Source organism: Aspergillus nidulans, chromosome I (assembly GCF_000011425.1).
Source record: "Aspergillus nidulans FGSC A4 chromosome I".
NCBI lineage: Eukaryota > Fungi > Ascomycota > Eurotiomycetes > Eurotiales > Aspergillaceae > Aspergillus > Aspergillus nidulans.
Window position 1 is genome coordinate 222,831 of NC_066257.1, and position 20,851 is coordinate 243,681.

Sequence of the window (20,851 nt, forward strand, 5' to 3'; positions counted from 1 at the left end):
TCTCGCCCTTACAAAGGTGCGCATACAAGTTCCCACTAGAACACAGCTACGGAACTCAGTAGCATCAATTCATACTCGTCACACATTTAACCGCTCCAGACCTTGGGTCCCGGCGGGGTGTAGTTAGTCGGAACAGGCCAGTAGATGTTGATCAGAATACCAGGGTCCGTAGGGTCATAAGCTCCCGGAAACGCGACAAGGGGTGCTGGGTCTCCGTTTCCTCCACCGGTGACGGAGACCTGCCCACAGGAGAGATAGAACTGCGCGCCACCTTCAGTGCCGGCGCCGTGGAGCGCAATGTGCTCAACACGGAGGAGGTAGTCGCCATCAGGTAGAGATGAAGGGATCGTGAAGTTGACATTTGTTGCGCCTATGACAAGATTAGTTACTGTTACCTGCGTCAAGGAGGGAGGTGGCAGGGGCGAACCATCACTTGGCCACGTAAGTCCATCATCAGTGACTGTTGGGCCGTCCTCATAGATCTTGAACCAGACCTGTCCGTCGCCGTCGAAGTCGCTCGCGTCACCGGGTGCTTTGGCCATGTACGCGAGTAGGGGACCGGGGTGGCCGATGTTTGTGCGCACAGTAAAGCCAATCTCCTCGCCTGCTTTCACAGGCAGAGTCTCAGTCGCGTTGCCGTTGGTGCTGGCGTCCTTGTTGCATCGGATGTCAAGGCTAGTGACATCCTCGACCGGGCCATTGCCGTAGGAGCCGGTCCAGTCGCGGACGTATTTCCAGTCACCGGTTGCGGCACCATCCTGAACAAGGGCAGGGAATACGTCTATGTACAGGGCCGGAGTCAGTATCTGACCAGACGGTTTAGTCGCAGAGAAAGGTAAGAGGGCTTACAGTGAGCGGAGGCAGTTAGGGCCAGGGAGGCCGTAGTGAAGAGAAGGCCAGATTTCATGTTGGTTAAAAGATCACTTTCCAGAAGCGATATGAAGTAGAGATCGAATGAAAGGGAAAAGAGAATTGAATGAATAGAGAAAGAATGGTTTTGATCTCAGCTGTGAGAGAAATGGGTCAAGTACTTATAGGCCTTTTCTACTCTCTGAAGACCCTGAAGCGCCGGCTTTGCCATTTGCCGTGCGTTCCAACAATATCAAAAGCGAACCGCCGATCCGTCAGGATTGGTTCATATAATTGAAACCGCTCGGTCTGTTGTGACAGCGACGACCAATTGGTTTCATGTCTGAATAATGACATCTCACACCAGCGCGTTTCAGGTGCTGCCATGGTTCTCTCGGCCTTGCAGAGTCAGTTCAGGCTCCATAGACTCCCAACTTTTATAGATATCATACAGCATCCCATCACACTTCTCCTCCATTTATTCATATACTCCAATCGAAGAGCTGGTCCCCTCAGCCTCTCCCAGCTGGCGCAAGATATTGCGTTATATCGCCTCTTATGCTAACATCTCATAAGCCGTTCATCGGTCGTGCTAGACTCTAAAACAGCATTATAAGTAGGAGTTCGCCAAGCAGAACACGAAGACGGAGCAACCTCGTTGTACAACATGCTCAAGAGTATTGAGCGAGGATTATCATCATGAATCACTAAGAACCCCTTTCCCATTGCGGCTATACCCCCTGCCGATCAAACAGGGTCCGCGCCGGATACATTGAGTGTTCACTGCCAGGCGCCCTTGGTGTTCAGTATTGACTTCATGCTAGCAATAATGGAGTACCATGGCCTGATCAATTGAAGTGAACTCTTATGCTCAAACCTATGCGCAACGAAGAATTCAGAATGTCTTGTCCGTTGCGCGTCGCCCACGCGATGCTGTTTATTCCTTAGCTAAGCCGCGGGATAGCAGAGCCGGATGAGTATTGCATCTAATTGGCTTATTTTGGTAAAAGCGTCCAATTTCGCTAAGCGTGGTCGGCTTTATTTGCGGGGTACCTAGGTACGAGTTGGGGTACGAGTTGGGGAACCTCCGCATCGAATCTGTCCTAGCGCGCGCCACGAGAGGTTGCTGGGACGGGTTAAAGCCATACTGGGGACAGCTCACGTACTGAAACAACCATCTCCATCCGACAAGGAGTGTCCTGTTTTCATACTTATTATGCGATTATCCGGCCTTTGTAGGCTATAGGGTCGGCTTTAACCACAGAAGATATATCCCATGATAATGAATCAAGGAACCAAAGCCTGCAGTCATTACTTTAGGTGCTCGTATGATTAACCCTAAGCTTGCGAGTCAGTCTCCGCAACGCCATTGCCGGTGCAGGCGGGGGATTTCTTCATACAGTACGGCCAAGCCGGACGGAGAAAAGAAGCTCATTTCCAGGCTCTATGGCTACAATGGCCTGGGCGTATGGTGATGCTAGATATAATCTTGCAAAGTAGCCGTTCATCTTTGTACTTCCCTGAAGCCAGAGTTGACATCTCCAGCTAGCCAGCCAGCAAGCAAGAACGTCAGCAAGATGATCTTCTCAACGCTTCTCTCGCTAGCCCTGCTAGCGACGACCGCTACTGCCCGCAAGGGCTTTGTGACCACCAAAGGCGACAAGTTCCAATTGGACGGGAAGGACTTTTACTTCGCTGGTAGCAATGCCTACTATTTCCCTTTCAACAACGTGAATTCCTCTTTCTTCCAGCGGCCTCAATCAGCTCACTGACGATCCCAGAACCAAACGGACGTGGAACTCGGCCTCTCCGCGGCCAAGAAAGCAGGACTCTTAGTTTTCCGCACCTGGGGCTTCAACGACAAGAACGTGACCTATATCGAAGACGGACTCCCCCAGTACGGCGGCGAGGGCGCCGGCACCACAGAAGTCGTCTTCCAGTGGTGGCAGAACGGAACGTCCACGATTGACCTGGAGCCGTTTGACAAAGTCGTCAATGCCGCCGCAAAGACGGGAATCAAGCTGATTGTGACGCTGGTGAACAACTGGGCGGACTACGGGGGTATGGATGTTTATACAGTGAACCTGGGAGGACAATACCATGATGATGTAACTGCCTCTTACCCGCTAACCTGTCTGGATATGAGGCAAAGGGGATAGGGTGAGCTGACTGTGGGTAACAGTTCTACCGCCTCCCGCAGATTAAAAAAGCATACAAACGCTACGTCAAGGAAATGGTCACCCGTTACCGCAACTCCCCGGCCATCATGGCCTGGGAGCTCGCCAATGAGCCGCGCTGCGGCGCCGACGGTGTACGCAACCTGCCGGCGAGCGACGAATGCACCCCCGAGCTGCTGACCTCCTGGATCGACGAGATGAGCACCTACGTCAAGAGACTCGATCCCCACCACCTCGTAACATGGGGCGGCGAGGGCGGCTTCAACTACGACTCGGACGACTGGGCCTACAACGGATCGGATGGGGGCGACTTTGAGGCTGAGCTGAAGTTGAAAAACATTGACTTTGGCGTGTTCCATTCCTATCCGGATTGGTGGAGCAAGACCGTGGAATGGACGAACAAGTGGATCGTTGACCACGCAAGGGCTGCGCGGCGTGTTGGGAAGCCGGTCGTGCATGAGGAATACGGTGCGTCTACCTGCCGTTTCTATTTTATATCAATTTATATTTTTTCCCCCGGCTGTCGAGATATACTGACGGTGCAAGTAAAGGTTGGCTCACCCCACAGGGCCGACTGGATAATCTCGGCACGGTGTCGAATATAACTCGTCTAGAGGCTGTGGGCGGTTGGCAGAGTATTAGTCTGCGGGAGAAGATGTCCGATATGTTCTGGCAGTTTGGATACTCGGGGTACTCGTATGGTCGGAATCATGATGACGGGTTTACCATCTACCTGGATGAGTGAGTCGAATTCCCCGCTGAAGTATGACCTTGCTAACCCTTATAGTGCCGAGGCGCAGGAGCTTGTCTACAAGCATGCGAAGGAGGTGAACAAGTTGAACCGGAGACGGTAGATAGAGAATGGTCCAGGATGTACTTTTACATTGTCAGATTAAAGCGACTGCTACTCTTCAGCTCGGTCTCTTGTCCAGCTTGCTCTTGTCCATGACCTCTCCCGTAAAAAATGCACCTGCTGCCCACGCTCCCGTAAGCTTCTGGACAGAAGAAACAAAAGAATGTATGAGAGGCGAGACATCACTTCTTCCCTGTAATATCTGACCACTGCCTCTCCACAAATCGAGCGGACTGCAAATAAGTCCTTCCTCTCTCTGTGTCCTTTCAGTTTGACTCCCTTGTCATCGAGTCTTGAGGGCCTTGGCCGCAATAGCGAGGTGACAGCCTGCGGTCCCTTCGAGCGCCTGGTGTTTAAAGTGTCCTGTCCATTTCAGCGTCTCAGCAAACATCATAGAATCCCACCCCGGCTTCAGCCGCGGCATTTTGATCGACGCAATAATCTCCATTGCGCGCGCCCTCCACTCATCAATCAGTCCAGTCTGGGCTTTTTACCCCATATGCGCATAACTGGGTCCCGGTATTTCCGCCCGAACACGCAGAGTCCTTGGTTTCTGCTCGGCTTCTGGGCCTGTGGACTCACTTCTAGGATAGACAGAATAGGTCCACGAACTCCCGCCTATAGTTTATCGAGCGAAATGCATGACTAACTACATCAATGGGGCTGTGGTCCAGGGCACAGTCTAACAACGCGGCTCCATCTTTTGCTCCAGGACAAGCTGCCGATCTCTCAGCCGCATTGGAGACACCTCGCTGCCAGAGTCCGGTCGGCTGGGAAGCAATGTCGGTGTAGACGGGGAGATACGCGCAATAACGTCTCAGCCGTAATCTAGGAGGATGCTACATTACTCCAACATATGGGGTGGTGATCGGGCGTGGGGGATGTTTACGTCGAGACCCTCGAACTCGACGTCGGGACAGAACCCGAACCCGAGATAGACGGGGCAAGGCTGTGTGCCGATCAGATGATGGCAGTGCTGCCACTGCTGCCATGCTCGTTGTAGACTCAAATCCGAGGCAAGACGGCCGAGACCGAGACCCGACAGGGTTATCCATCTATGGACACGACCGGTCCCGGCTCTCCGTGGTGAGATGGGAAGTTGGGAAGAATCCAATAAAACGCTCGGCTTCTTGGAAGCGTTTCGAGTTGACTGCCGGTTGCAGGTATATGGAGGAATCGCTCTTCGTGTTCCATTATGTGTAAGACCACAATGTCGACGTAGGCTCATGAGTGACAATCTACCCGTTTGGAAAAGACTCCGTCGAGATTCTCAACTCTCACAATCTCAAGAAAGACACGAATGCCCTGAGGTTAGCCTAACCTTTGGCCCCCAAAACAATCGTCATCGTCGGGTGTGGAGTAAGCAGCAATGCCCGGTGGGGAGCCGGGCCAGGCTGCATTTGCTTCCTTAGCTTAGGGCCAGGGTGCCGGGTCCCTCTGAGACCATCCCCTGAATCAGAGCTCTGTAGCTGATACAGGCAACGTCCGTTGGAGAGAATTACGACACCTGAAGCCTAAAGCGAAGCCAAGCACTCCATCTATCGATAACGGTTGGCTGCCCTTGCCGGTCCAAGATAGCAGGAATCTGCAAACAGCAGAACAAGGAAAAAAGAAAAAAAAAATAGGACAAGGAGAAAATAGGAATAAAGAGAAAGAGGAGAGAGCTGCCACGCGTGCGACAGGATGAAACAATAGAATCTACCATACAAAATGCCGCACAGCCCAGCCTAGCCCAGCCGTCGATAATGCTTGTTTGCTTGGTCTGCGAACCAACCTCGCTCGAACCGGTGCCACAGTATGGAGAGACGGAGAGACTCTACACAGCCCAGTGCGTATCTAACGGATCTACCGTGTCATGGCTGGGATAGCCAGCAGAGCGGACCGGCGCTCTGCGGACCAACAGCAAGCCACCGCATCGTGCATCCGATTTGCTCAATGCGCGATTCCTGGATAGCCTCGCCAACCGCCCCTGGGTCCGTTATAAATAGACGATCCTCTAATTCGCTTTCGCTCTTGGCGACTGGATCGACAGCGGGTCTCAGCGGGTCTTTGTGGTGTGAGCCCTATCAGAATCGGTCCCGACCCTAGCGGCCCTGATCGACACACCAGACCCGTGTATCACCATTCACCATCAATACTCAGCCCTTACGGGCTGCCCCCCATCCATCCATCGGGTCATCAGGAACGTCTCCACAACCCACACGCCATCCGCCATGTCCGATTTCTCATATAAAAGGGGGTTCGCAGCTGCGGTTTGGAGCCGTGTAACAAGAAACCCAACACCACAAAACCACTCCCAACTCGAGTCACCATGCGTTTCCTCCCTCTTCTCTTAACAGCCGGCCTGGGAAGTCTCCAGCTGGCCGCTGCCCGCTGCGGTACCCGCAACCCCTCAGAGCGCGTGCACGCTCAGCACAGGTACTTCCTCGATATGGAAGACCGGGAGGCTGCGGCCCGCGCCAGTGTCGGCGTAACTACGCGCGAGGCCTTCGATGTGACAATTGACACCTTCGTGCATGTTATCATCACCAACTCCACTGCCGGGATCAATATGACCACCTTGCCGTCCCAGATCGACGAGCAAATCGACGTGCTGAATGAGAACTACCTGGGCACTGGTTTCCAGTTCAACCTGGTCAACGTCTCGTACACTCATAACAACGCCTGGCAGGCGATCTCCGACGGTAGCACGACCGAGTACGAGGTCAAGAGTACCCTGCGACAGGGCGATTACACTACGCTGAATCTGTACTATGGCAAAATCGGAGACGGGATCCTGGGTTATGCGTACGTTCATCTCGACGAGAAACCTTTTTGACAGTGGAAAAGTAATAACAATGACTAGGACCTTCCCCGACAAGGTGACTGAGCAAGAGTTCATCATGGATGGCGTTGTCTGCGATCCCCAGTCTCTCCCCGGCGGCAAGCCCCCCTACGACCGCGGCATCACGGCCGTGCATGAAATCGGCCACTGGCTGAACCTCTTCCACACCTTCCAGCCTGGCAACAGCGATTCCATGAATGCCGGGTGCTTCGGCCACGGCGACTACATCCACGACACCCCTGCTGAGGCGTACGCTGCTTTCGGATGTCCTATCGGTCGGGATACGTGCAAGGGCGCCGTCGAGAGCAACAACACCTACTCTATCCCTGGAACTGACCCGATCCACAACTTCATGGACTACACGGAGGATGAGTGCCTGACCCACTTTACTGAGGGACAGATTACGCGGATGCGCAACTCCTGGAAGGAGGAGCGAGTTGGCTACACCTCTGATTCTCCCTCTGCGGAGCGGAGGGGGCTCAACCTGGGCGTGGCTGTTGATGCCGACCTGAAGGGCAAGATTGCGAAGCCCGGGTCCGGGTGGTAAATTAATCGGTCGTGATGTGAAACGGGGGTGTTGGCGCATGATTGGGTCGATGATATCGACAGTACATATGGGGTTGCTTTGTAGAATCGGGGTGTAAATATGGGGTAATATGGGGCGAAATTGGGTGTACACTGTATAATTAACGACTATAGAGTGCTAGTATATAACCCAAGAGGAGAATACTAATAATGGAGATATCTGAAACTTGGTTGAGCTCTGGCCTGCACCTGATGTTGCGCATTGTAGATCAAGAAAAACCAAAAGAAGAAAAGGAGAATGGTAAAAAAAAAAAATGAAAAAAGAAAAAATGAAAAATGAAAAAGAAAGAAAAGCACTATACAACGCACTGCACTTGTTTCACACAACGCCATCGCATCCGAAGCGGTCCGCAGTCCCTACGGAAGCCGACGCAGAGAACCAGAACAAACTAAGAGACAAAAGCAGAACAGAAATGAGAATATCATCAATCCGCAGCTTTTGCCTTCTTGGCAGGGGGCTTCCACAGAAAGGGAAACGATCAGTGTTGAGTGGAGAGCTTGCGTCGTTTCAGATAGTGGATGGGCCCAATCGGTACCGGATTTGCTGTAGGCTTGTTCCTGATCCGCGATCTCTCTTTGGCTGTCTGACTCTGCTTACCGGAACGAGGTGACTCGGGGTTCGCTGCTGTCAGTTGAGATAGACTATTGGCGGGCTTGTACGGCTGAGAATTTTCTGAGAGATACCAAGGCCCTGGATTGGTGGTTGTGATTCTGACTGAGACATACGTGGCATGCATTGCATTGCTGGTCCAATCGGCTGGATAAAGCTGCGCCTTCGCCGTTGCGACTATCCTCAAGTTATACTCGGGATAATGTATTCAAGCCGCCGGTGCTGCAATAGCTGCAGTAGCTGTCATCGTTGAGAAAATGGTGGGGGCTCAGGGCTCAGGGTTCCCTCAACCGGAGATCGCCGTAATATTGTAAGTATTTGACTTGAATGGCTGGATGGTATGATCCTGTCCAACAGGCGAAAACAGCCATAGCATTTCTGGCGTTCCATGGGGTCTCATGGAGGCGGAAACCCTGGCTCCAAGGGCACTAGGGAAATGATTAACTGAGACATGCCCGGCATAGTTAGCTAGCCACCTAAACCTGGGTCACGCCAGGTGGAAGCATAGAGTACTGGATCTCAGGGACTTGTCGACGTGCTTGGTTATTTGTGCAAGCTGACCTCGTGGTTCAGATGATGCCAGGTAGGGTAACTGGGTAGAGGATAATACTGATGACAATCCCTGTGACTATCATGCTAAAGCCACGCCTGCACTGATGGTGGTCTAATGGTATGCTTAAGGGAGCCTGGTCAGTATTGGGGCACCGAAATACGAACCAATTCAATGATTCAACCTGGGAGACCCGTTATTTATATTTGATTTGTGTTGTTATATCATTTTGCTTTATTCTTATTTTTATTTTTCGAATCTCCATTATCTGTTTATACCACAAAGCACAACTGCACTGGAAATCGAATAGTGGCTCTGGCCTAATATGAAGCCTCAACACTCAGCCTCCCCTCGTCAGCCGGGAGATATGGCCCTATCGACCACCCCGTATCTAGCTAGTTACTGTATACCGTTGAAAGGTTAGAGCCGAGCGCATCATCCAGCGCGAGCAGTCCAATTGCGTTCCGCGCGCTGCAGTCGACCTAAGGTTGGTATCACCCATCGCGCGCAAAGCCTTCGCCTCCAGTTACAGGCTCATCGCAAAGTTCACCTCCTAGATACTTGGTTCTTCTGTATCCCAACCTTGCTTCATCACCGCCAGGATTTTTGCCAGCTAGATTCCCCATACCCAGACAGATTTCATCACCCGTCATGCCAGAGCCCCAACTCCAATCTCGACCCTCGTCCTCGTAACCGGCGGCACCAGCTTCATCGCAAAATGGGTCATTGCCACACTGCTTAAGCAGAACTACCGCGTGCCCACGACAGTCCGATCTTTCTCGGGTGTACCGGAAATTCACTCAGCCCTCTCGGCGGCCGGAGTCGTGCAGGAGCAGATATCCGCGCTTGAGACTGTCTATGCTGACCTCACATGGACACTGGCTGGACAGACGCCATGAAGGACGCCACATAGGTCCAGCATATCGCGTCGCCTTTTCCTAGCGCACCACCGGCCAGTGAAGATGAGCTGATCTTCCCCGCTGTGCAGGGGACGAAGCGCGTCCTCAGCGCTGCGAGAAACGCAGGCGTCAAGCTAGTCGTGCCTACAAGCAGCTTCGCGGCAATTCTGTATGGCGATGCTAACCGGAACAAGAAGACGTTTACAGAGGAGGACTAGAGAAACCTAGGCCCCAGCGGCAGTGGGACGTCGCTGCGTATGCGAAATCCAAGACGCTCGCTGAGCGCGGCATGGCTCTTCCTTGACGAGGAGTGCAAAGGCGCAGGTGTAGAGATGGAGTTGGTCGCTATCAACCCCGTCTGCGCGTACGGTCCCGCGTTCGGGAAAGAGGATTCAACGACCCTACGATCCATTACCGAGCTTACCTCTGGCAACGCACCGGGCATTCCTCGGATTCAGTGGGGCGTGGTAGATGTCCGCGACTGCGCAGAACTGCATGTCCTGGCCATGACGCATGAAGAAGCGCCGGCGCAGCGCTTCATCTGTATTGGGGAGGGAATGATGTGGATGAGCGAGATGGCGGCGACCGTGAAAAGAAATATGGGAGACAAGGCGAAGAGAGTGACGACGTTCCAGCCCCGGATTTCCTTATGCGAGCTGCGGCGATTTTTATGCCGGTTGCGAGGCTGGTCCTGCAGGACTTGGGGCGCGATAGAGATGTTCGAGGTGACAAGGCGCGAAACCTACTGGAGTGGAAGTGGATGTATACGAACGAAGAGGCGGTCGTAGCTGCTGCGGAGAGCCTTTTAAAATTTGATGAAGATAGATGAACAATGGAGCTGATGCAATATATCCTTGGAAATGTGTCCAGTCTTTGTCGAGGTAGCTGAGCTCGATGCGTGCATCTGAGGCCTCGGCTGAAGGCATCAATCGCTATCTGAATACCAGCAGTGCTGCAACCCAAATATTTAATAAAGAACGAGGATAAAACACCAACTAGTAAATGTGCAGTAAATAACATTCTCGATCGACATCATTCCTCAGGTTATCGCGATAGACATAAAACAACTGAGCCATACCCTCCTACTCCTACTCTCCCCCCAGCATCCCATTGCCATTGACCACTGGACGAGAACCATCTCACAGCGACGTCTGTCAGGTGCATATTGATCTGAGCATCAAACCCCAATGCTGCTGGGGACGCCTGGCACACGTACGAGATGCATCGCCGTTGAAGTGCTACTCATACTTCTGGGACAAGGTGACCGACTGGACGAGGAAGAGTAGTGCTTTAGAGCGTACATTTGAAAGCACCGCGGTACGCCATACCAAATTCTGGCCTAGTTAAGCCTAATCGTCCTGGGGTGTGGCGGCAGCGGGGGCGCAGTCTGTGATGCGCATTGAGCTAGACCAAAGACCACCATGGTAAACCGTTTTTGCCGTCTCGAATTGGGCTGAAAAGTTTGCAATGCCCGCGCTCTACGTTATTTTCTATGGCGCTGTATCTAGGCCGCCAGTCTTTACAACCCCCATGTAGAGATCCATGGAGATGTGGCCATTAAACAGAGTATTTTCGCATCCACCTGACCGACCCTAGTTACTCTACTCGTCTGTCCAAGAATACGTCCATTATTCCTCTACTCACTTCTCCGGATTCAGATTATCTCTGGGGTTTGCCCTCTGAAACCTAAAGAACTATATCATTTTGGCAGCTGTTCAGACTGACATTGCAGTGAGAGAGCGAGTCACTATGCACATGGCTAGGATCGGTGTCCGATCATCAAAGTGAGATAGGGCCCTTCAAAGGCAAGGCAATAGCATATTAGAGCATGGCTGATCTTCGTACTTTGCTCGAACTTGGAATTTCAATCCGCCTTTCTAACTTGTATTATCAGGCCAGCAAAGATATAGGGTATATACACCAAGCCACCGGCATGTTATTATTTAGCCAAATCCATAAAGCTAGTATGCAGTGATTAGAAGACGTTTCTAACTCCCGCTAAATGCTGTCTTTGTGAGTCACGCGTTAGTTGGTTTCGTACTGGCACGGGGGGTTCCTCCCAGAATAACCAGCCCTTCAGTTCCATATCTTCAGATGCCCCATTGCCTTGCCTCATGGGGCATTGCATCTACCCAGACGCATCCGCTGGACGTTCTACGCACAAGGTGCGTCCACGGTGCGCCCACGGTGCGCCCACTACGGAGGCTTGTAGGTTTACCCTGCTTAGACCCCTTGTTCTCCAGCAAGCCAAACACCTCTGCCGTTAGCGGCGAGCTAAAGTTGCGCATGCGCCTAAACGCGTGCCCAAGACGTGCGTAATGTCGCAAGCTCCTTGTAACTCCTTCACACATGGATCAACCTGGAAGCAAATCGATCATGTTCAAGCCTTGACATCACCATCATCCGCCTTCTGTGGAGAAGTCATCCTCCCTTCGGACTCTAATCCCTTCTCCGCCTCCCGCACCATGGCCCCAAGAACCGACCTCTTCTCCTTCTCAATGCCCAACAATTCTTGCAGTGTATCACAAAGTTCCACATTCCCACACACACATGGCTCCTTCCTCACCTAAAGATATGTGATACTCCATCGATCACCCCTCGGTCTCAACGAACCGTCTGGCATGTGATCATTCTTCTTCTTCGCAATCCCATGCGTCCAATACAGTCTGGCCGGCCCGCTGAAGCACATCATGCTGCGCCCCTCAAGATCAACATCAACCCTCTCTTCACCCGTCTTGCCATGCCGGAGGCGCATTAATACGGGCGCGCCAATAGACAGCGCATAAAGCTGGTCCCACCCGCGATGGGAATCGACGTGCGGCGGGATCCCTGCGCCGGGCGGGTAATATTGCAGACAGACTTGATCCGGCGGTCGGCTTTCGGTCTTCGGAAGTAATGGAACAAGCCAGTCAGGAAAAGGCTTGTATGGAATGTCAGGATCGATGCCAAAGGTCTTGTAGTCGAACGTGTAGCCGTAGTGGACGGAGATGCGACCGGGGCGATCGGGCCAGGTTAGCTGGGTGCGAAAGAGGGTGATGAGTTGTTCTTCATGATCACGAGTGATGAAGTCGGATTGGTAGTAGAGGCCATGTACAATTGGATGCTCTTTGAAACCTGGGAGAGAGGCTTGGGTGTCCATTGTGTGGGTGTGAGACTGCTGAGGGTGAGAATGAGGGGCTAAAAAAATGTTGGCAAGATGCGGGGAGAAAAGCACAGGCACAATACTGATTATATAAGCATTTTTTGTACCTTTATTGATACTGTATTATTTCCTGAGGACGACCTATGCAAGCCAAGATCAGTGTGCCTGGATGTCATAGGCTGAACGCGGTATGAGAATGCTGCAAAACTTCATTTATGGACACTCGTGATACCAGGCTAAGCCGCAATATCTCCCAGGAAATCCTTCAGGTAATCCATCTTGCCCACTGGCACTCCCTTGGCCCTCAGGATATCATACGCTGTCACAAGGTGGAAATAGAAGTTCGGCACCGCATAGCTATTCGTATACGATTCTGGTGTAAATTCAAACTCCCTGGGGCCCAAGGGAGCCTTGAACGTCTTGCCCTCATTGGCCGCGATGGTTTGGGCATCGGCCTTCTCGAGCACGGCAAGAGCCTCGTCAATGCGCTTATAGAAGTCATCAAAGGTCTTGTCGGTGTCGCTTTGAGCTGGTGGCTCCACAAATGTCGCGCGAGAAACGAGCTTGACGGCTGTGTTGGTGGCGATGAAGACCTGGAATGAGAGGGGCTTCATGTCGGCGATCAGGGACGCATTGACCAAGTCCTCGAGCGGGATATTGTTTGCTTTTGCGTGCTCCTCGCCTTTTTTGAGAATGGCGGTCAGGGCCTTGAGGCCCTGAATGAAGGGAGTGATGGCGTAGGTGTGAATGGTGGACATTGTCGGGAAGTATAGATTTTGGAGGAGTTCGTTGTGATTGCGCAATTGATTACTATGATTGGTACCAGACTGAGGGGGAGGCGAACAATGCAGTTTATATAGAAATGCAGTTTGCTCTGGGAATCAATGGCTTCCTTTTTTTTGGTACGCATTATTAATCAATTCTCTTCTGCTATTTCTACGAGCTTCGAATTCGATCACAAATCAATGATTTGTCTTGATTTGTCATACCCATCGGTTAAGTTACTATTTATGCGGGAGAAAAAGCGGTAAGGATCAACGACAGCTGTATATACTCCGGACTCCAAATATAGAGGACTAATCATCTGCAGGCAATAATAATAAAAGGACATCGACTGGACAAGAATCCCCACGGCCCTTGCGTGATCTGGGGTAGGGAGCGTGGATCCTCGAGCAGACCCAACCACAAGAAGTACAGACGCCAGGTCACTCCCAGCTGCAGAGAAGACTAGGGAACCACAAAGAAATCGCCCCAAGCATCTGCAACCGCCTGCGCAACTGCATCCTGGATGACCAGACCTGGATGATAGTCATTGAACCAAAGACAGGTGACGCCGTCTTCGTTCCAGCAGTCCGCCGCCTCGCCGCCAGCGTCGAGTATCTCATTGAACACGGGCTGAGTGTCGATGACTTTGACGACTGCATCGGAATGAGCAGCTGCAAAGGCAGCTGCTTTTTCGGTAAATTGGGTATTCCAGCTCGCGATCGCAGCCTTGAGATGTGTCACCGTGTAGTCTGCGTTTTCGCCCTGGGTGATGTACGGGGACCGGTCCGTGGCTGGTATGATCAGCGGGCTTCTTTCGTTGGTTTCTTGCACCCAGTTACTTACGTGGAACAGTCAGAAGGGCAAACTTGCGAGCGCCACCGGCGTAGATGAGCTCGATCTGCTGGAAGAGCTGGGTGAGGATCTCAGTCGCGAGGGCATCCGGGTTTGTCTGGTACCATGACCCTCCTACATCGTTGACGCCCCTGGTATGCCTAGTCAGCCCCGGTGCACACTGTCGCGTTGAGGAGCATACTTACTGCCAGATGGCGAAAAGGGTATTGTTTGTACTCCACGGCGCAAAATTGGGTGGTGGCACGAGATACTCGTTGAACTCGGCGACCTGGTCGATCAACGAGTAAACCTCAGGCGTATACGGCGCAACTAGAGAGGCATTGACTGTGGCCCCGCCATAGGCGAAATTATAGTTTAGGAGCAGCGAGTTGTTGTATGTTCCGACGAGGTCGCCAATCCAGTTCGCGCCGCCGGCTGAGGTCCAGCCTGGGAACGGGGGGTTCCCGAGTGGGTTGGAGGCGGAGGGCTTCTCGCCGGTAATGTTGAAGCTGGTAGAAGTGTACGAATCGCCAAAACTGATCAGGTATTTCGTCGCCGATTGTCTCGCTGGGTACCTGTTGTGTTGAGGGGGGATCGCTAGGGCCGTTGAGGCCGAGGCAAGGAGGGCTAGAGGGAGGGTTTTCATGGTCACGCTGTGGCGCGCTCAGTATGTAGCAAGAGGCACTCTCGGGGCCAAGGAAGAGAGCTTCTGCGTTTTATATCCTATGTTTTATTCACCCATCTGCCTGTGCAGAACATCATCTGCCTTCCTGTCAAGGACCAGAGTCCCTGTCAGAGAATAATGGCTCCGTGCCGAGTGGGGAATTCCTGAAGAACTCGACAAACAGATGTCGACACATTCTCAGGAAGGGATTGAGAGTACTCCGAAGTAGTCAAAATCCATATACTTGAGACGCCCCTTGTTTGAAGACGGGGCACTCTCCGTTTCTTGGCCGCGACGAAACAGGGCTGGAGCCGTGCGGGGTGTAATTTAGGTCTGACTAGCTACGGGCCCTCCTGAAAAATAGCCCGATCTGACGCATTTGCAGCCGATGTGAAGAATTTTGGCAGGGGTGTGCCACTAGTTCGGTGACGTTGATAGAACTCCTTGTCTAGGATAGAGTTCTGACAGGACATGCGGGAAAGTTTTGAAAACGACAACTAGAACAATACTAAATAAATGAAAAAAAAAAAAAAAGCACAAAAGCTTAGTATTGATAACTTCGATGAAGCAAGTATATTCAATCGAAGTCGAACTTCTCATGCTTAGCTACGTTCAATCATAAATAAAAGACGAGTGCCTTGCGACTAAAACGGCGACATACTCTTACCTGCCGTGCATATTCGTGCGCGTATTGCCGTAGGTAGAAGCTAGATTTACCTAAACAAAAGTCTGTCACTCGAACCTATTATACGGATTTGCGAGGATATGCCCCTTGAAGTCGCCCAAAGCAGTTGTATGTGCCCACGGTTTCAACTCCACCTCCTCGGCCACCGTAGCAGCAAAACACGAGCTCCATTTGAGCCGCGGGTAATGCTCAACAACATCTTTGACGGTATCGTCATGGACCAAGCTTGCATGGCCGCCGACGTTGTCTACAATCCGTCAGCAGGTCCACCTGTCATGTAAGGGAGCGGACGTACCAAAGATGGTCGCCAGTTGCACCAACTGGCCGAGCGCAGTAATACTTCCAACATCCCTCAAGTCTTGATGCCGAATGATGGCCTCGGCTATACTCTCTGCCTGGTCTTTTGATGCGATCGCATCGCCCGCATCATACTGCGTCTGGAGCACATCGAGCGCGAGGTACCCACCATAGAACTCAAAGCTCAGTTTGGTGGCATGCAGATTCTCGCGCGTCGTCCCAATATCATGCAGCATGCACGCTAAGAAATAAGTCTCATCACTAAAAGACCAATCGGGAAAGGCGTAGCGCTTTATGGCGAGCCCGTAGTGGTAGACGCGGAGGCTGTGGTGGTATGTGGGCTGAGGGAGGCGAGTGCGGGCGCACTCTTGGATCCGGCGGCAGAGAGGAGTGTCAGGTATAGGAGTCTCTGAAACAGGGACTGCGATTGGATAGGATTTGGCCTTGAGATCTACCTCGCTGAATAGCGTGTTGGTGTTCGCAGGGACGGAGGCGAAGCCATGTTTTGCGATTGAGTTCGACATCTTCACGGTCAGATACTACCTACCCGTCAATTTCTAACATATAGCAAAGCGAAATAATAAAGAGCGGGTATAGTGGTGCAGGGGAAAATAGGATGCTTTTATAGACTTAAAACGCTACCCCTCTCGTCAGCTGTATGGGCACGATCCAGCCATGCTTCCTCATTACTAATTCGTCCTCTTTCAGCACGAATTCGCATAAGCAGCCAGACTTTTGTTTCGCAGAGAGAGAGTTATTATAAATCAAGCCCCAGCTTCGAATGCTTGTTCGCACTGTTCACTGGTGGTGGATATGTCTGATGTGTCATACTAGCCTATTGAGGCTGAATAGGCTATTATAACCAGCCGCCATGCCCCACGATATTACTTTCATTAAGCTTATTTAGTTTGCTCAGTTTGAATGATGATACCCTACCGTGAATCAAGATTGTTCTTTTAGCTTTAACCTTTTGGCAAGCTTAAATATTCTAGGTTGGTATACCTCGCCTCGGTCACCCGGCTCGGCTTATATGAGCCGGACAACCTAACCCAACAGTTCTATCTGCTCCATATTCAGTTTATCAGTTTCTTAAGAGCTGCCTTATTCCCTTCAACTATTTTGAAATCATACTTTCTAATGGTTACCGGGCATCATTAGGCGAACTACACTTTCGTGTCCGGACGTTCGGCACACATTAACCCAGATCTCGCCAGTCACCGCAATGTCTTTTGCCGCAAGACTGCCCTTGCCAGTTAGACTCAGCCTTGCCTGAGAAGTGAATCTTGGTGTCGATGAGATTACTTAGCGCTGATACGAAGACTTAGACAGGGATATTGAACAAACCAGCCAATCCAGATTGACTATAAGCTGAGCCTTGTGCAAGTCATCGGGCTGCGTGCCACGTATCCAGAAGTGAGCATCATCTTGAATTACCAGGACCCTATAAGAGAGACTCTTCTTCGCGGTTAGGGACATCCCAAAGATATTTCCGTTTGGTCACTATAACTTCTTCCCATTCTGGTAATACCGCAATACAGTCCGCCATGGTGCGGCACGGCATGTCAGGCTGGTGGATCTGCCATGTATGCGATTGTTTCAATAACCCTAGCCTCTGCGGTGGACGGTGCACAATATGTGGACACGTCAGGTGCGCGTCGTGCAGACTTGTATCGGATCCTGATGATAAGGCTGTCATGCGAGGCACGGTCGCCGCAAATGAGGACAAAGGGCAGTCTGATAGCAACCTTGACAACAAGGCTGATAGCGATATTGCGAACGATTTGGAAAGCAAGAGCCTAAAGACAGTTGGCAAGGTAGCGATGCCACCAGCAGCGTCTTCTCAAACGAATCTGGATCCAATCAAACCACAGCAGAGATAGAGGATATGGCGGGGGCCGGAACGGGCATTTACTGGATATACTCATTGAGGACAAACACATTAAGACGTGTTGTCAAGATGCCCTGCGTAATGCTAGGTTTCGTCCAGGGCGCGTGCAGAACAAGCTGCGGCGTCTTTTAATGAAGTGCGCTACAAACTTGAAGAGAGATCAGTTGCTGGACCAATATGACCGGCAGATTCTGGGAGTTTTAATCAAGAACTATTCGCGCAACGCGTCCAGTATTTTCTGTACGGGCCTCACGGATGGTTGCGGGGCTCTAAGCCACCGTTTGGGTTGTTCGCCGGATGGAATAGACCATCAAGTCAAGGTTGAGCAGTACTTGAAGGGAGAGCGTGACTGACTCGCGTTGAGAGATCACTCTGTTCCGGCCGCTGGCTACGAACCAGAGTCTGACAGCAACAGCGAGGAGGACGAGGACGATATGTCAGAAGTTGAGTTCCCGAATCTGAGCCATCTCCGCCGAGTACTGGTCGGTTGCGAGGCCTTCCAAAGGCTACGCCACGATCTTTTGAATTTCGTCTATCCTAGTCTGGATGAGAGGGTAAAAAGACTGGCTGCCAAGTTACGGATCCAGCTCACCCTAGATACTTAGAATATCGTCGATACCCCTGGGCCAGGATCGTGGTCGAGATGCGCGAGTTTGTTCCTGGTACAATTCTGCTTGACCACCCTCAGCGAGAAGGGTGGATAAATACCGTTCAAGGGGCAGCTGAAGCTTGGACTGGAATGAGATGGGACTGGTGGCCACTGAGGCCATATATACGAGACCTCTCAGAGCACGAGAGGCGGCAATCCTGGACATGTGTATGTGTGCTTCAGTGAATCAAGATCCAGCCTATACTGATGTTGCGAAACCAGGCTTGCGGCGAAGAGAGATGAATGGAGCTCCCTGCTCCATTTGTATAGGGCCTTGACCAATGCATCGCAGACTATACTGAAACAGAACCTCGAATGCAGGCTTTAAAGAGATCGCTCAGCGATCTTTCAGAAGGGTCCCGAGGAGCTACAGCTACATCGCGTGGTCCCTCTTCCCTAAGCCTCAGTCAAAGTTCACCGTCAATTGGATTTCAGCAGGCAAAGCTAGAGCTTGCAGGTTCCTCTAGTCCAATCCAAATGCATCCGACCAACATATATCCGGCAACTCAAACTACTAGTCAGCTCCCGCCAGCGATTCAGAGGTATGTTCTCCTCTTGTTAGACGGAGTAATCGACATTGCTTATCTCAGATATGCGTACATCAATCGGACGACAACTCGTTCTTCCAGACTCTTCGTTCGGATTACTGCCGTCTCCGCGGATGGCTGAGGAACTATCTAAGCGTTTGGAGGTATTCCCATTGCTATTTCTATCAGGTACGCCTTTGTCCTTCTATACCACCTGTGTAAGCAGCTAATTTACCGCTAGTTTGAAAAATTAGGCGATTCGCGCTACGCCCCAAAGCTGAAAAGACGACTACCCAAAATCCAGAATCACTACGACTACAACCCAAACCCCATGGACATTTTTCCTCCCATAACCGATCATGAATTTAACTCTCGTTTTATGACTGCTACTGCTACAACAAGCGCGGATTATTGCATTTCTTCCACCCATGTAAGAAGGCCAGCGGGCATTCCTGCGACGCCTTGGAATTACTTCCCAAGAAAAAGACGCGGCTGGAGAAACACAGAGACAAGAGGCAGACTTTCTGGGGGATATATGCTCGGGAAATTGTTTGTTTTCGGTGGGTTGTGGCCTACCACGTCGTATGCCTACTCCCGATGGTGGTCTTTTTTTACCTGTGGATGTTTCCACTGGGATATAAAGGCGATTTACAGGATGCTGCCATTCCTTTAACACTAGTGCTCGGTATGCTGACTTTATTTTGGAGCTTGTTTCTGGGGAGTATACGCTTCAGTGGTCCGATATGATATTATCAAGTATAAATTTTGAAGTAAGCAGATCATCTAGTCACTATCCAAGACAATAACCTCCGCCTCTACTTCTCCCACACTCTCAACTCCAAGTATATCACCCGCATTAACACCAGTAATGAACGCTCCGTCACCCTCTTCAAGCAGCGCATCGTCCCTCGAGTCCAGTCTGATCTTCGCCTTACCCCCTTTGGTCATCGGCAAATGCACATAAACATTCCTCTTCTTCTTCTTCTGCACCACTCCGTCCTTCGACCCAACAATCCACTCAAACCGCCCGTTAGGCGCAACAATTCCCGCCCCCATGACAAAATCCGCATGGATCGGGATTGTCTCCGGGATAGCAGGAACAGCTTCCTCCTCTTCCTTCGGCGTCGCCTCAACACCCGCCTTGAGCGGCGAGAGAATTGGGACAAACTCCTTCCTTTTAGCACCCTCATCGAACGTCTTCGTGTGATAGTTCGGCTTGAGCCCATACTTCCACGGCAGCGCCCAAATCTGCAAAAAGTGCACGGGCTTCGAACTCTCATTCTGCTCAGAATGAGCAATCCCCGTTCCGCCAGTGGTGAACTGCACGTCTCCCCTCTTCATACGGTAGAAATCCTTTCCCTGCGCTCCCTCGGCGCCCTTCCGGACCATACTGTCGCGGTGCGTCAGCTCGCCGGAGAGGATGTAGCTGAAGATCTCAGCATCGCGGTGCGGGTGTGTCGGAAAGCCATTCCTCGCGGCAACGCGGTCTTCATTCAGCACTCGCAGACTGCCAAAGTTTGTGAAGCGGTGGTCATAGTACGACGCGAAAGAGAATGTGTGGTAGGTTTTCAGCCAGCCGCCATGTTCGGCGTAGCCGCGGTCTGCGGAGCGGCGGGCGATGATTTTGGCGTGTGTAAGGGGCTTGCTCATTGTTGCTTTCTTATCTCAGTGATAGCTTTGATCCGGTTGGGGATATATATATCCTGTTCTTTTTCCTCTTGAGATGGGCTTTTTAAGTCGCCTTTGCAGTCTTATACTTTGAGTCAGTGTGTGGGGCGTCCGGGTTTATAAGCATCGGCTAAGCATGAGGCATCTCCTCGTGCAAGGAATCTTCGATTTGCTTGATTTTATTTAATAATGAGGGGTCTCCACGTTTGTAATAATCAAATAATACTGGATAATCCCACATGTGGCAGTTATTCGAGAAGTTTTTGAAGAAAAAAAAAAAGGCTTCTGAACGTCATTGCTTACTTTACTATTGCGAATATATTTTCGACCAATCGCAAGCTCAATGACATAGGAGGAAAACCAAGTAATATGCACCGATTAAACCCAG

At 51.5% G+C, this 20,851-nt stretch overlaps 10 protein-coding genes across 10 annotated transcripts, besides 1 other annotated feature; 3 read left to right on the plus strand and 7 right to left on the minus strand.

Annotated features, from left to right (window-relative positions):
* Positions 1 to 20,851: part of a sequence feature (contig 1.108 735..352786(-1)) that runs on past both edges of the window.
* Positions 87 to 907, minus strand: ANIA_06428 (lytic polysaccharide monooxygenase auxiliary activity family 9 protein; the record flags this gene model as incomplete). Its single annotated transcript, XM_658940.1, has 3 exons — positions 87 to 370; positions 428 to 781; positions 850 to 907. 3 exons carry the CDS (start codon positions 905 to 907, stop codon positions 87 to 89), a joined length of 696 nt encoding a protein of 231 aa, XP_664032.1.
* Positions 2,427 to 3,880, plus strand: ANIA_06427 (protein manC; the record flags this gene model as incomplete). Its single annotated transcript, XM_658939.1, has 5 exons — positions 2,427 to 2,579; positions 2,631 to 2,957; positions 3,032 to 3,494; positions 3,578 to 3,767; positions 3,814 to 3,880. The coding sequence occupies 5 exons, from the start codon at positions 2,427 to 2,429 to the stop codon at positions 3,878 to 3,880; spliced, it is 1,200 nt and encodes a 399-aa protein (XP_664031.1).
* On the plus strand, positions 6,179 to 7,438 carry ANIA_06426 (zinc metalloprotease). The gene is made up of 2 exons (XM_658938.2): positions 6,179 to 6,666; positions 6,725 to 7,438. Exons 1-2 carry the CDS (start codon positions 6,191 to 6,193, stop codon positions 7,248 to 7,250), a joined length of 1,002 nt encoding a protein of 333 aa, XP_664030.1. The 5' UTR covers positions 6,179 to 6,190; the 3' UTR covers positions 7,251 to 7,438.
* ANIA_06425 (uncharacterized protein) lies at positions 8,943 to 9,862 on the minus strand (the record flags this gene model as incomplete). The annotated part of the gene is made up of 3 exons (XM_658937.1): positions 8,943 to 9,222; positions 9,320 to 9,527; positions 9,772 to 9,862. 3 exons carry the CDS (start codon positions 9,860 to 9,862, stop codon positions 8,943 to 8,945), a joined length of 579 nt encoding a protein of 192 aa, XP_664029.1.
* ANIA_10818 (uncharacterized protein) lies at positions 9,680 to 10,135 on the plus strand (the record flags this gene model as incomplete). Its single annotated transcript, XM_050612925.1, has 1 exon — positions 9,680 to 10,135. One exon carries the CDS (start codon positions 9,680 to 9,682, stop codon positions 10,133 to 10,135), a length of 456 nt encoding a protein of 151 aa, XP_050466928.1.
* Positions 11,728 to 12,486, minus strand: ANIA_06424 (uncharacterized protein; the record flags this gene model as incomplete). Its single annotated transcript, XM_658936.1, has 2 exons — positions 11,728 to 11,858; positions 11,961 to 12,486. The coding sequence occupies 2 exons, from the start codon at positions 12,484 to 12,486 to the stop codon at positions 11,728 to 11,730; spliced, it is 657 nt and encodes a 218-aa protein (XP_664028.1).
* On the minus strand, positions 12,647 to 13,293 carry ANIA_06423 (DUF1993 domain-containing protein). Its single transcript, XM_658935.2, has one exon. The coding sequence runs from the start codon at positions 13,245 to 13,247 to the stop codon at positions 12,726 to 12,728; it is 522 nt and encodes a 173-aa protein (XP_664027.1). The 5' UTR covers positions 13,248 to 13,293; the 3' UTR covers positions 12,647 to 12,725.
* ANIA_06422 (SGNH/GDSL hydrolase family protein) lies at positions 13,717 to 14,731 on the minus strand (the record flags this gene model as incomplete). The annotated part of the gene is made up of 3 exons (XM_658934.1): positions 13,717 to 14,078; positions 14,134 to 14,246; positions 14,292 to 14,731. The coding sequence occupies 3 exons, from the start codon at positions 14,729 to 14,731 to the stop codon at positions 13,717 to 13,719; spliced, it is 915 nt and encodes a 304-aa protein (XP_664026.1).
* Positions 15,091 to 16,255, minus strand: ANIA_06421 (putative urea hydro-lyase/cyanamide hydratase; the record flags this gene model as incomplete). Its single annotated transcript, XM_658933.1, has 4 exons — positions 15,091 to 15,246; positions 15,417 to 15,456; positions 15,492 to 15,681; positions 15,730 to 16,255. The coding sequence occupies 4 exons, from the start codon at positions 16,253 to 16,255 to the stop codon at positions 15,091 to 15,093; spliced, it is 912 nt and encodes a 303-aa protein (XP_664025.1).
* On the minus strand, positions 19,579 to 20,445 carry ANIA_06420 (pirin family protein; the record flags this gene model as incomplete). The annotated part of the gene is made up of 1 exon (XM_658932.1): positions 19,579 to 20,445. One exon carries the CDS (start codon positions 20,443 to 20,445, stop codon positions 19,579 to 19,581), a length of 867 nt encoding a protein of 288 aa, XP_664024.1.

What these genes read in the sequence shown, in the direction of transcription:
- ANIA_06423 (XM_658935.2), bottom strand. Translation starts at nt 13,247, where the DNA reads ATGTCCACCATTCACACCTACGCCATCACTCCCTTCATTCAGGGCCTC.
- ANIA_06426 (XM_658938.2), top strand. Translation starts at nt 6,191, where the DNA reads ATGCGTTTCCTCCCTCTTCTCTTAACAGCCGGCCTGGGAAGTCTCCAG. An exon ending in GACGGGATCCTGGGTTATGC is followed by an intron (nt 6,667 to 6,724) that starts GTACGTTCATCT and finishes AACAATGACTAG; the next exon opens with GACCTTCCCCGACAAGGTGA.